Here is a 15,301-nt window from a genome sequence, read left to right as displayed (position 1 = left end):
ATAATTCAGTTGGTTTTCAATTTATTTAAAAGTAATGTCTTTAGAGATAAGACTTAATCTTGTTCAGTATCTTCTTGGGAGACATAGGAGTTTACATCGCAAAGTCCATAGTTAATTACTCTGCAGTAATTTTGAAACTGTCTTTTCTCTTAAATTTATTTTCTTGCAGAAACAGTGAGCTAAACTTACATACAGGAATAACTTTACACAGAGAATCTTCAGTAAGATTCCTCAGATGTTTTCAAAAACAGTTTCTGCTTGTTTTGATTTCAAGTGATTTTATAGGGAAAATGAGAGGGGTAGAGATCAAGATTCCCTGAGGAGGGAAGGAAGGACTGATGTTACTTTAAAAGGCAACCTTTAGGAACTGTGTCAAATGAAGACATAGGAAAAGAAGAGAGAAACAGAATATGATGCAGTTTTGATGTTGATATTAATTTTTAATTTAGTTATAGACCATATAGCAGTTCTGTTTCAGAGGATTTAATTTGTCTGGCATAAAAACATTTATTGAATGTTTACATTTTAATGACAGTATGTGTTTGTGTTCTTTAGGTGGAATTTATCATTTAATCCTGATATAGATGCTATATAAGCCCTATTGTACAGACAATGAAATCAAGGCTTAGAGAGCCTAAGTAATTTGCCCAAAGCATCTGAAGAGTGAAGCCAGGACTCGAACCTGGCAGTCTGACACCAGAGTCCATGGTTTTAACTGGTGCCTTCCAAATTATTGCCATACTGAGCTATTCAAATAGTGCTTTAGTCTGTGGGACCCTACTTTGGTCAGAACAGTTTAGACACAACTAAAACAGTTCTGAGAGGAACATTTATGGCATACATTTGAAAAGAGAAAAATTCTCAAATAATCTTATCATTCATCTAAAAAACCTAGAAAACAGCAAAATAAACCCAAAAGAAGCAGTAGGAAGGAGATAATAAAGAGCAGAAATAAATAGACTTGAAAACAAAACAAAACAAAAAAATAAAGACAATCAACAATACAGAGCTAGTTCTTTGGAAACATCAATACAAGTGACAAACCTCTAAGAATACTGATAAAAGAAAAAAAAGAAGACACAAATCAGCAATATTATGCATGAACAATGGCAATTTGGTATAGATCCTGAAGACGTTATAAAGGTAAAAAAGAAATACCACAAACAACTGTGCACACAGAAATTTGACAATTTAGAAGAAATGGACCCTCTTTCTCAAAAAAAACAGACTATACACTTAATATGACATAGATAATTTGAATAGCTCTATAAGTATTACAGAAATTGATTTCAAATGTAAAGTATAAAAAGCTTTGAGAAAAAAAATAGGAGATAATCTTTGAAACCTAGAGCTGGCTAGTCAGATTCTTAGACTTGACACAGAAAACATAATCCGTAAAAGGAAAACCTTGATAAACTGGACTTCATGAAATTAAAAATTTTTGTTCCACAGAAGTCCCTGTTAGAAGGGCTTAAAGATAAGTTACAGACTAGAAGAAAATATTTGTAAACCATCTATTTGACTAGGGACTTGTATCTTGAATATATTTTTTAAAAGCTTCTTAGCCGGGCGCGGTGGCTCAAGCCTGTAATCCCAGCACTTTGGGAGGCTGAGACAGGCGGATCACAAGGTCAGGAGATCGAGACCATCCTGGCTAACACGGTGAAACCCCGTCTCTACTAAAAAATACAAAAAACTAGCTGGGTGAGGTGGCGGGCGCCTGTGGTCCCAGCTACTCCGGAGGCTGAGGCAGGAGAATGGCGTAAACCCGGGAGGCGGAGCTTGCAGTGAGCTGAGATCCAGCCACTGCACTCCAGCCTGGGCGACAGAGCCAGACTCCGTCTCAAAAAAAAAAAAAAAAAAAAAAAAAGCTTCTTAAAAACTCAATAGTAAAAAAACAAACCATACCATTTGAAAATGGGCAAATGACATAAAGAGACATATCACCAAAGAGGACATACAAATGGTAAAGAAGCACATGAAAAGATGCTCAACACCATTAACTACTGGGGAAATACAAACTAAAACTACAATGAGACCTCACTACAGACCTATCAGAATGGCTAAAATAAAAAAGAGTGACAACTCCAAATGCTAGCAAGGAAGTAGGGAAACAGGATCATTTATACATTGTGAGTGGGAATGTAACATGCTACAATCACTCTGGAAAATGGTTTTGTAGTTTCTTAAAAACTGAACATGCAGTTAACATACAGCCCAACAATTTCACCCCTGGGCATTTATCCCAGAGAAATGAAGACATGTTTGTACAAAAATCTGTACATGAATGTTTATGGTGGCTTTATGCATAACATCCATAAATGAAAACAACTTGAATATCCTTCTATAAGTCAATGGTTGAAAAAATTGTGGTGCATTCATACCATGGAATACTACTTAGCAATAACAATGACTGAACTACTGATACATGTAACACTCTAGATGAATCTTCAGAGAATTATACTGACTAAAAATAGTCAAACCCAAAGGTCACATACAGTATAATTCTGTTTATAAAATTTTGCCTTTTGAAAAGGTAAAATCATGGAAATAGAGAGCAGATTAGTAGTTGCCAGGTGTTAAGGTGAGGTGGGAAAGGCAGGGAGGTGGGTATGGCTATGGAGCACAACCTGAGGGATCCCGTGGTGATAGAAATGTTCTGTATCTTAACTATTTCGATATCAATATCTTGGTTGTGATATTATACTATGGTTTTGCAAGATGTGAAACTATAGTAAGATGCAATTCTGAGTAAGGGGGATACAGCATCTTTTGGTATTGTTTCTTACGCTGAAAATGACTTTGAAGTTTATCAAGATACTCAGGCAGATTAAGGAAGAGTGTGGAATGACAATGAAGGCATTAATCAGGAGTCTTGAAAAATACTTTTTAAAAGTATCAAGAAGGCCTATGTGTGATTATTCTTACTCTTTTGTTTTTCACATTTGAAGGTAGAAGTGAGATAGTGGAGAGGATCCTGAGGAAGTAATTCAAAATGATGACAAACTTTGATAAATGACATGACGTAGATTAGGGCTAAAGAACTAGGGCTATCTGTCTTTTTTTGGTGTGACTATTTCAGTTATTTGAACAGTTGTTTAAGTGGATGGACATGTTGACCCTTTAGCCTCTCTACCACTTATCTCACTCTTGTCCATCAAGCCAGCTCAATTTCTGCTTCATCTATGAAGTTCTTGACTATCTCAATTCCTACTCATCTCTGCCTCCTAGGAATCAGCAGGTTTTGATGAATAAGATTACTTTTAAACAAACTAGCTTCAGTTATACATCCAACTTAGTCTTTCCTGAAGAAAGCTATTTTAACAATGGTATTCCTTGAGTTGGACTCATATTGTCCTACATCATTGTGAAGTTCATTTACAGAAGGTTAAGATTGGATGCCTTGTTAGGTATCCGCTTTTTGCCTGTCTACAATGAGTTATTTCATGGATTTGCACAAAATTCCACACAGTGATGTTTGCTTTTTTACCTACCACTTGTTTTCCCCAAGAGGATGACTATCCTTTTGGGGGAGCATTGAGTATCTTGGGTGACTCGGGTATGTATTTAATCAATATTTGTTGACTGAATGAATGTATCACTAAACATTTCCATAAAACATATAACTCTGATAACTGATCTTAACCTACAGTGTAAGAGAATTAGGCTGAATTCAGTGAGAAAACTGGGATGGTAAGCCCTTAAACACAAGACATAAGTGATGGCCATAGAATCTTAACTGCTGGCCGTTTATGAATATCAGAGAGCCATCTGTCCAAAGTATGTGTGGTCCCACCTATAAGAAGATGCACAACTCACTGTGATTTGCTAAGCTTGTGTAGGTTGTCTATTTTAGATTTATGGGTTTCTTGGATTGATTCTCCAAGAAAATGAAAGCTGTATTCCTTTTCCCATTTAAATTTCAGCTACTGTGAAATTAGCCATGACCATCTTTTGCAAGTAAAACTCCTATGTAGATAGTAGACTCTGGAGTGATATTAGCTTCCTTTATTTGGCAACTGTGTTCCTATTCCAAATGTGTTTTGTAACTCATGCATGATGTCTGAGTAGGTTCAAATGAAACCATATTTGTTATGTCCTCTGTTCTTTCAAAATGCAAAACAGATCAGTGTGTTGTTATAAAGATGTGCCATGGGTAGAATGCCAACTCTTAGGAGCCCAAGAAGCCCTGCCCACTTTCCTGAAACAGTGAGCGAAGTGTGAATGACATTCAAAGGAGAGTTTCTTGGATCTCTTGGGTTTGGCTTTGCATGTGCTACACCCACCTGATTGCTTTGGTCGGATGCTGTTGGCTGTTCCATATAAAAATTCATGTCATGTCAATAATTTCACAGGGAAACGAACCTAAAAGTCCGCCATGCACTATCAGTTACTTCGGAACTTGGAGCAGATATCAACAGACTTGCAAGGTTTGACGGTAAGTATTTTAAACAGATAAACAAACAAAAATCTCAAACCCAAAAAGCAAAGCAACAAACTAATTATGTGAGATCCAACTTATGTTTCTTTTTATTTGGTGGAAGGACATAAAATTCTCCAGGCATCAAAGCCTGTAATTTATTCTCACGCTAAAGAGAGTAAAAATATTTGCCAAGGGGAGAATGGCTTTATTAGTTTATCATTCATTTCATGCTTGTTTCCTTTTTAAATATCATTTACTTCAATCCCATAATATCCTTTACTTGCCTAATGTTGGCCTCCCTGGAGCCATATACAGACTTGCTGAGGAGGAATATTGGCTACCCTTGTATTTCTAGCTCTAGGTCTAACCACCCGTCCATTTCCTGGCTCCATAACAAAAACTACCGGACCTCAAACTTCATGAAGACAGCCATCCTGCCTCATATATTTCTGTACCTTGTATGGTGCTTGGTATAATGTCTTGAAGATATTAGGTGTTCAGGAAGAATATTCTGATTTATTAATCAGTTGGTCATCTGTTGACTTTTATTTTAGACCATGGTTTCAGTATTTCCATCTTCATGCCATTCAGCTGGTCCCTTGATCTTCAGTATAATCTCTCTTGCCTCTCCTTTTCTACCTATATCTTGTTCTATTCTAGTAAAGTTATTCTTAAGTTGTCATGGAACAACCGTCAGATGTTGTCCATTCTAGGGATATCTGCATTTATGATTAAGACACCACAGAGAAATGCAATACTTCAAGAGTCAAAGGAAAGAAACACTGATTGTAGGATTTTAGGCACAATAATAGACTGCAGAGAGAATCTTTGGAGTCTCTCTTTCACTCCTCAATGGTCTCCTGCTTTACCTACTTGTCAGTCTGGCCCAGAATATTAGTATATCCATACAGATTGGCTTTATTTACTCATAGATTTTCATGAGTTTGAGACAATCTTCCAAAATGTGTTTTTGGGGGATCCACTTATGGAAAACATGGATAAGGGTCTTAGCATAATCACATGAGTTAAAGCACAGGCAAGTTTATGTTGTAAAGTTTCTCCAGTGCAGAGCTTAGAGCTTCTATTGCCTGTGCTTTGCAGTTGCTTGTAAACTCTGTCTGGATTCTGTTAATATTTTAATCTCTTTTAAATGAGTGCCTTTATAACAGATGTTTATAGAAAAAAAATTCCTCCAAATTGAGATTTAAGTCAGGGAGTAGCCAGGAAACTGAATGGTCCAAGGAATATTTTGATTAGAATAAAACAAATTACACATTTTCTACTAAGTAATTTTTTCAATGAAATTTTACTGTTATGTGAATCCAAGAAAAGTAAATTGTGTTCATGAATCAAAATACTTGCTTAAAATACCTCATTGAATATTTATGGAGTCCTAAAAGGGCCACCTAAATATAATTTACTATTACTCATTTCTTTCCTGGCAGAGTTGTACCTTTACACCTCTATTGATCTACGAAGAGGTAGAAATTCATGAGTTTTAGTGTTGTTAACCATCAAAAAGCAGAGCATGATTGTTAACAATTATTTAGGTCCCATTCTTTCCTAGATGTTTGCTCAGATAGGCTACACTATGATGCAGTTATAAACAACCCTGCAATCTTAGTGGCATAAACACAGTAAAGGCTTATTCTTACCCATGTCACATCCTGAGTGGGTTGGGTGGCCTTCTCCGTCACGGAGCCACAGTATCTGGACTAATGGCGTCTGAGGTCCCTGCATCGGGCAAAGGGTAAGATGAAAGAGACACAGTGGTTTTAAAATTCTTCTTCCTCTTATAGTTCATTGGCTAACATTGTCACCTGGCCCTGACTTAACTGCAAGGGAGGCTAGGAAATAACAAATATGAATACTTGTTGAGCATTAACTGTCTCTACCACACCCTCCAAGAATCATGGCTCTGTAAGTCGATGCCAGGATAATGCATAAGGAGCCAGGCTGGATTAGGTGGATTTCTTACATGGAACTACAGGATTGGGGCTAAGTATCCCTCTCTTCAGCATGACTCCTTATACTCTCAATCCACCATACCCTGCTTGGCTTTTTCTTCTTCTTATAGCAGAAAATGAATAAATAGTTATAAATTCCAGTGTGGGGCAAAGAGGAAGACCAGCATCAGGCCCCAAAAAGACATGGGAGGGCAAAGGAAAGGCCTAACGTAAAGAGACTAGGAAGGGAGTGTGAAACAATGGGGTGAGAAGGACTGAGAAGGAGTGCTGGATCCTCTACTCCTGGAAGGCAGGTGTCTGGGAGAGGGATCAGCTGGCATGGTAGTTTTAAAATGTCTTTACTTCAGATCCTTTCTGATGTAAGAAAATGGAACACAGTAGCTCCAAATTTAAACCAATACAAGTGGTTTTGCTCAGGCTGAAAACACTTTCCTCCCCTAAGATTTTACAGATGAGGTAACAGGTCTTGAGAAGTTAAAGGACTTGCTTATATATAAAAATAGCCATTTAAAAATACTTCACAAAATTTACTTTTAAGGTGTGTTAATAATTATTACTTACTAGATATGACTTGAATTTACTTCATACAGAATGGGCAACTCACCAAATCCCCAATGAAGAATTGTTTTCCCCAATAAAGGCAATACAGAGCCTCCCTTTTTTATGATTATATATACTTAAACTGTGGTCAGCTCTTCAGAAAACATGTAATGCCAAATTCATGAGGCTGGTACACTTCTGGGCTAAAATCCAGGTTTCTGTTAAGTTTACTTTTTTGTTTTAAAATCTTGGGCTGCATTTCAATCTACCTTAAAGTTCAAGGCAACAGGGTGTTTTATGGGTTTATTCTAATAAATAAAAAATATAATTTCCTGTTTCTAAGAAAGCATCAGAAGAATGAATAGATGAATTGAAGGAAAATAAATTAGAAACAATATACAAATTAGATTCCCCCCAGTTAGCAGCCAAATTTAAAGACCAAGAGGATGATGCAAGATGTGGCATGGAAGCCTTTGAAAGAGTTACGACAGTTAATAAACCCTAAATCCTTCCCATGATTGCTCTTGCTTTCCTTGGCCTTCAGTTATTTTCTCCATCCACTTCTTTCCAAGACCTAATTTATGCATTTCAATTTTAATATCACACACACACACACACACACACACACACACACACACACACACACTCCACTATCTGCACATGGTTTTCTAACTACTCCATTTCACCATTCTTCTCTTTCCTTTTTTTCCTTCCTGTATTCTTGCTTACTGTTCTCATCTCATCTTCCTCCTTCACTTTTTATCTTAGCTATTTTCTCCACCTGCAGTGTCACTTTTCTGTCATTCTTTATCTTTGTTTTAATCACTCTCTCCATAGTAATTGGTTTAAGTCTTTATTAAGTACCTCCAAAGTACAAGATGCAAAACAAAGTATGTAGAATTATAAATGATCTCTCCATATATTATCCAGGTTCTTTTGATCCTTTGCTCCTTGTTCTTTTTCTACTCCCTTTTTTGTGTCTTCTTTATTCACCTTTGTCCTAATGAAATATCAATAGATTACAGGTTTTCCTCTGGTGATTGGAAAAAGACTTTCTTGACTCATGGGAATCAAAACCAGATATTGCATCCTTTAGTTTAAATTAAAATAAGATATCAACATTGTGTATGTTTGACAATGACCTGGCTAGCTTTGGCAAGGTATAATAGATGAGACAGATATGTGAGGCACACTCTTTACCATGTTCTATCTGTGCTAAGTATATGTTTTAATTTGTGACTTCTGGGCAAATCTGGGTATGGCATTATTTTTGCTTCTGGTTACTGTGTGTTTTTTCTTCTGAGACTTGCCAAATACTTTCTTTAGCACCAAATTACAGTTTTCTGTCCTTGAATCATAAAAGCACATCTTCCAAGTATCTAAAGACCTGAATTTCCCACTCCTATCTCCAGAGAAGTTCCCACTGGGGACTCCACGTTTCGGACACATAGGGTCAGAACTGAGATGGGTTGAAACCTCAGGATGTCTCTGGTGAGTCTCTCTGCCTCCTCACTTTTGCATCTATATTCAAAGATAGTGTCTTTCTGGTGAGCTGATTTCTTTCATCCATATGTGTACAGTCACCCATTATTCATTTAGCAAATGTATGTTTAACACAAGGCCAAGGGATTTGTCAAGCCTAGGATACAATGGTTAATAAGTCAGGCTCAGGCCATGCTTTTTTAGAGCTTATTTCCCAGGGGAGAAGACAGACTTGAAAAAAGTCTCATCCCTAAAGAAGCCTTTGATTAGGTAAAGGTCCTAAAGTTCTCAGGCCCTAAACTTGATGTTGATATGTGAGCAAGAGCTCCCTATGTACCAGGCACCATGCTGAGTAATTGCACACATTATCTTGTTAAACCCTTACAACTCTTGAAGGAAGAGATTATTGTTAGCTCAATTTATGGATAAAGAATCTGAGACCAAGGTAAATTGATTAACTTTCCCAGTGTCATATGGCTGTTAAGTGGAGAAGCCAGACTGTGAACCCTGGACTTTTGGCAAAGCCTATTTTACAAAGGACACAAAAGGACACAAAACCCCAGGTTGTAAACCAAAGTAGAAAGACAGCATTGGAAAGTTAGGGAAAATTAGCACAAGAGCTTAGCTCCTGATTAGGGAAATAAATGAAATTTTAAAATATTCTAAACCTGAAGGTACAAAATTAATTACCAGAGATCAAGTCCATCCAGGACAAGGATGAGGTCATCATATTTTTAAAACGTAGCAATGTTCTCAGTGATTTTGAATGTCAAGATCCCTGACAAGAGTTTATAGAAGACTTGGCCAAATGTAGAGATCAGTGCACACAAGAGAGTTGGGTTTTGGCAGGTAAATCCATTTATTTGAAAAGTTCTCATGCAAATATTTTTATACATTTCAAACATCAGAAAAAAATGATTTATGGTCTCTTGAATTTTGTAAGAAAAGATACATAACTTGATCTAACATTGTAGATCAAATATAATATAAAAAGAGATTGAGTGGGCCTTGATTTTCATGTTAAAGTCTTATGGGAATTGAAAAGCTTTTATAAACAAGTAACTGAAATACTTGTCAATTATTATTATGTAAACTGGACATTCTTATTCCTTGGGGAAATCCCCGGATGTAAATTGTCGAAATGTGTTTAAGAATCTTTTGCATATTGTTACTGACTGAACTGAGATCTGTTTTCTGCAACTCCTGACAAGTTTACATATTTTGTATGACTGTTAATGCTGAATTCTGAACCAGGGAAAGGTTGACTCTTTATTCAGGAATCCTTGTATATTTTGTGGTTCTTTCTAAAGAATAGCATGTGTGTAATTAAAACATGGAAAAATAAGCATCTCTTTTTGGTTAAAAAAATAAAATAGCTTGGTTAGCATCTTGTGAGTTTTTTTGCTTACCAGATAGCTTTCCTATTCACCTGGACAGGAGCACACCCCAACAGCACAGCTGACGCATGAGGCATAGATTCCATGTAAAGGCGGAATCTTTACTGCTGGTGCCGACATGCCATTATGGTAATGATGGATGGGTGAACCTTGACAGTTGAAGAGTAAAGAAGCTTTAGAAAATAGGAAGGTGACACTCTTCTTTCTAAGAAAATAAATAAATATTTGTCACAATCTTCAGGGCAAACAGTAGTGGGCAATCTCTAAAATGCTAAGAAACTCTTGGCTAGAGAAATTATTGAACAGCAATATTGATGTTTTATTTGCTGGATAATTTGTCTTATGGAAGAGTTGCAGTACAGATAATCAGTAACTATTTCTATTAATAATGTACACAAAGAGATGAAGCCAGCTTCTCTGGAAAATCATAGAATATTGGGCACTGAGTTCCATGTTTATGATAAGCTGCAGACTTTCTCTTTGAGGTTAATACTTAACTCGAGAAGTCTGTCGAGTTGGTAATTAACCAACAATCCGGCTGACTAAATCTAGAATGCTTAGGAAGGTCCAGAATGAGATCCTGTAGATTTTTTTCAGTGTGGGTCTAGAGTATTTCTGTGTGAGTGTCAAATGGATAGATTGCAATCTGCTTTCATGTCTTCTCTTCAGAGGGTCAAACAGATATGAGCAGCTAGTTTGATTGTATTTAGACTTCATTATTGACGTGATTTTCTTCCAGCTTTATTATTGCCCATTAAAGATGACTTTGTGCTCCAAATATGTATTCAATAAATGACTATGTGAGAAATGATGTGATTTTTTCCTAAACTGTTTCCTCATCGATTGTCAAACTGACCATTTACATCCTCTTTCTCTTCTCTGATTGAACTAGCAAAAGGAAGAAGGGTCCTAAGAGAGCTTTCCCCTCATCCTTGTTATGCTTCATGGCTAGGCTCTCATTTTGGCTGCTTCTAATGCACTTTAATGCTCCCACCTGTTTTCAGTACTCTCCGATCTACTCGGCTCCCGTTAGATTTAGGCCAGAAACTAAGCCCCGCCTGTTGTGCCTCGGCTATTTGGTTTTCTAGTCCTTCATCACTATCATGGAAATATACCTACTTTGTCCATTTTTCTTAGATCTGCTCTCATATCCATCTCATCTCTTAACCTCTCTCTTGAAATCATCTGAAATTTTTTCTATCCATCTCTTCGACAAAGATCCTATTATGTAGATAGTATAATAGTTTATAGGAATACAAAGGTGAATACAGTGCTCCCTTCAAAGGAATCTGTTCATCCCTTTTGGAAAGTGGTACAAAAGAAATTGGGAAGTGTGTGTTTTATGCTAATAGAGCTTAAAAAGGGGAAGCCGAGCACTTCTAATGATAAAAACAAATGTAGTTTGGCTTTGTTCCCACCATTTTGTTTTGACTGGGGCCTGTATTTAGAACTTACATCACCGAGACCACACTCTTTGAGAAAGGCTGAATTGGGGCTTAGCCTCCAAGAACCCAGGCAGTACCCCTTGGCCCTACTGCCTGTTCCTGTCTAGAACCACACCCTTGGTGTGAGGCCAGCAAGGAGCGAGCCAACGTGTTTAAGGCTGTATTTGCCTCCATGTCAGTCTTTGCTTACGACAATAGAAATGATCAAATGAACCTGTTTTTTATATTCCTTTTGGCAGGGATTGCATATCATGTTGTTTTTGCCCAAAGCACATTTTTTTTTTTTTTTTTAAGTGGCTCAGTTTGAAGCCTGAGAAATTGAGTCTTGGGTCAAGAATCTGAAATAAACTTTAAGTGTTACTGTTAACCTGTTATTTTATGTAGATTTTGCTGGTGATAGCCAATTCAAGATTTTACAATTCAGAGTGAAAATTGGTCAAGAAGAAAAGATATTGAATTCTGAAAATGTCTCCCCATCTACAACATAGTTGTCCAAACATCTTGAGCCAGTTTAAATCGGTTTTAATTTACTTTTTACTATCAGTGATAGGCCATAATGGAGCTAACCAGAATTCAGCCCCTTCCCTTGGCAAGGTTATTTGTCTTATCCAAATCCTCCTGCCAGTAGTCTCTATTTAGCAGTGGGAAATAGGGATGTCTGGGAAACTGCCAGTGAGTGCCTGAGTGGAAAGGCTTTAGGCAGTACTTTTGTTATACTGGGGAAAGACAGGTGGAGGTTGGAAAAGCGGCCCTGAGGCCATGAGACCCTCATTCCTTTCACAGTTTTATTTGCTTTTGTTTTTTTAATGCAAGGGCTGTTAGTGATCTGGTTGGTCAGGAGTGACCAGTAGCCTTGTGGCGACTGGTTGCTGTTACCTCTGTTTAGTAGTTTTAAAGGGGGTATCCTAGGAAGAAAGGGGACCCACCTAAGAAGCCTCTTTTAAGTTCAGACGGCAGCTTGGAGAGTGGATGGAGTCAGTGTAATATAGATCTCTAGGCTTACTTGGTCCCCTTTCTCTTTAATCAGCGCTAAAGATACAGTCCCCTTTTTATTTTCCAAATGCTACGTTTTCTGTTTCAACTTGCCCTTTTGACTTCTGATTAAATGTGAATGTATTTTTGTTTGTTTGTTTTTGAGAGAGAGAACTTTGTAGGTATAATCTCACCCCCAACTCCGACTCAAATCCTGACTGGATCTAACCACAGCTTCCTTTTTCATATCTCCCCTCTCTTTTTTCCTTCCTCCCTCTGTTCCTCTCTCCCTCCATTCTGTTCTTTCGTGTCTTTGTACTCATTATGTATAATAATTTTTCCTCACCTTTTGCAGTGGATATGTATATTAATCTAATAGTTATGTTTTGTGATAGGGTCCGTGAAAGATTCTTTGTGGTTTCTTTTTCTATCTAGAGAACCCCCATCCTAAATGTATATTTTCATATTGAAATAATGGAACGAATTGATTCGTTGATTTGGAGTGGGCATGCCTTTGGTTTGGAATTAAAGAAACTAGAAACATCTTCTAGGGGCAAGTTATATGGTGCCTTTGAGAGTCCCCAGAACTCTGAATCTAATCAAGATAAGAAGCATAGAACAGCTGAAAGGAGTCACACGCATTCTCAGACACATGTGGCAAACAAGGCCCAGGTTTCTTTCTGGTGGAATACAGTAGGACCTCTGAAATCCTGATTATGAGCTTAGAAAGATGGTTAACTTTTGTTGTGAGACTGGAAGTATGCTATTTTAAACTGTGTAAAAGTTCACATTTAGCTGAAAGAGATGGAATAAGAGAAACTTTTAGGACAGTCACTGCTTTATCTTTTCAAAAATTATTTGTTATAAACTAGAAGTAAAGATATGCTCTTTTTTTTTTAAAGAAAAAATATCCCATGGCTCTTAAGATTTCTGTTGTTATTTGTTTTCTTTTTTTAAAATTTTTATTTGGACAGTACAGAAAACTGTGTTTCAAAATAGTTGATGGCTTTCCATTTCTCTACCTCCCAGCTTATTTTTTCTAGCACAATTCTGTGTATGTAACCCCGTGCTGTTAAAGGGAAACAGTGGTAAAACAGTGCTGTGGGCTTCTGAAGAGAATTTTGGGTGAGTCGTAAAGAGGTTTGTTTTGTTTTTTTATTTTCCAGGGATTGTTGTCTGTGAGGCGCCTAACAACAAGTTAGATAAATTCATGGGAATCCTTTCTTGGAAAGACAGCAAGCACTCCCTCAACAATGAGAAGATAATCCTGAGAGGCTGCATCCTGAGAAATACCAGCTGGTGTTTTGGAATGGTTATTTTTGCAGGTACAGCATGTGACCCAGCTCTATGGGAACCTTTCCTGCAACGTACACTAGCACAGTCTACGATTCTCCAAGTTCTGATGAGCACAGTGCTTTCATTCCATGCGAAGTAGTGCTCTGGAGCTGGCTTCAGATTGTAGGACACCAGGAGAAAACACCATTGCTCTGAAAAGAGTACAGGTGGCCGTGCTGTATGAGGAACTACTGCCATCTTATTCTTAAAGATGCTGGAGTTTTAACTAGACAGTGGGTGCTAGATACCTACTGCTTAATTTTTCTTTATTAACCCCATCTTAATCACCTTTGTCATTTTATGTATGAATCTGCCTTTAAAGTGGGTAAGAGTATGAAAGAAAGCCCCTGGCTGTGCAGTTAATTTTGTAGTTTGCAAAGGTCAAGCAGACCTTTTGGAAAAGGCTTCTTGATCCTGTAATCATTTCTGTTTATACTCCATAACTTTTTCCACTGTTCGTAAATAGGAGAGTGGGTTCTGGAAAGACTGTGCATGATGGGGGGGGGGGGGGGGGGGGGAGGTGCCTCTTACTCTTCTTGCCCACCATATTTCTTTTCTCTGCTTTATTTATGTAGGCCCAAGGTGGCCCTCTCTTGCTAAGAAAGCTTACAGTAGCACCATTTCATAAAGCCACTCAAATTGTACTCATGGCTTCAATTGCCAGCCCTTGATTTTAAAAGTCCTGTTTATTGTGACACCAAATTAAGATGTGTTTTGGGCCTCTTGACTATGTGCAATCAAAATTGGAATGTTTTTCTTAACTGACCTTCCTCAACAACAACAAAGTGTTCATTAAAATCTTAGAAGTGTTCCAAACCTAGAATTGTTCTCCCAATTCCTCTAAATACTGTCAGCTGTCAGTGTTATCAGTGCTCTTGCTGCTTGGGGCACTGCCGTTGTAAAGACCTGGGAAATCCCTAGAAATGAGCTTTTATGTTTTAGTTGGGGAAATAAACATATGATCATATATTTCGTTACACAGATAAAGAGAGAGCTAAGCTTGTCCATGAACATTCCTTTAACTTCCTACTTAATGATGGGGAAATTTCGTGGTCTTCTGATGGGAAATACCCTCCTGACTTGCTTCCTGTCATCATAGAGATAGAAGTGCTTCATCCTATGGATGGGATAAAGCCCCAAACTTTGCGTTTCTGTGATCTTGTTTGGAATGGCTAATTCAGGACTCAAGTTCAGCTGCAATGTTTCATGCTAGGGCAGCTGTTGTGAACTACTGAGAGGCCAAGTTCTTCTTTGTAAGGTTCCTTTATGGGAAAATGCTCTGAAAAACATGGAAGTTGGCTGGTAAGTTGAACAGGCCTCCCTCCAAGGAATTGTAACAGAAAGTTCACAGAATTTCGATTGGGCAGACCTGAGTTTGGATTTATTACTATTTTTTTTATTTATTGTTATTATTATTATTATTTTTACCAGCTATAGGACTGTAAGCTTTGGTTACTTACACCTCCTAAGCTTTAGTTTTTTTTCTGCTGTAACATGGGGATAATAATGAGTACATTAGAGTCATTTTAAGTGCTCAGTGAGATAATGCATATGGAAAAGGATGCTTGACAAATGTTATTTTCCTTCCTTTTCTGCTTCTCCCTCCTTTCAAATTTAATTCAGAGCACCCAGCCTGCTCTCTAGGCTGAGAGTTGGAAAAACTTAGTGCTCTCTGGACTTTGGCAGCAGGCAGCAGGCAGCAGGGAGAGAGGGAATACTCCCTTCTCTTGTGATTTGGCC

The 15,301-nt window shown here is 37.6% G+C and overlaps 1 protein-coding gene across 1 annotated transcript in view; it reads left to right on the top strand.

Annotated features, from left to right (window-relative positions):
- The window catches only part of ATP8B4 (ATPase phospholipid transporting 8B4 (putative)), a 264,877-nt gene that overhangs the window by 111,190 nt on the left and 138,386 nt on the right, over positions 1-15,301 (top strand). The window contains exons 9-10 of the mRNA XM_025390477.1: positions 4,356-4,438; positions 13,393-13,551. Of these exons, the coding sequence (XP_025246262.1) occupies positions 4,356-4,438; positions 13,393-13,551 (242 nt within the window). The remainder of the gene's footprint in view (positions 1-4,355; positions 4,439-13,392; positions 13,552-15,301) is intronic.

The sequence above is a fragment of the Theropithecus gelada genome, chromosome 7a, assembly GCF_003255815.1.
Source record: "Theropithecus gelada isolate Dixy chromosome 7a, Tgel_1.0, whole genome shotgun sequence".
NCBI classification, from domain to species: domain Eukaryota; kingdom Metazoa; phylum Chordata; class Mammalia; order Primates; family Cercopithecidae; genus Theropithecus; species Theropithecus gelada.
This window is presented reverse-complemented; position numbering and strand designations above follow the sequence as displayed.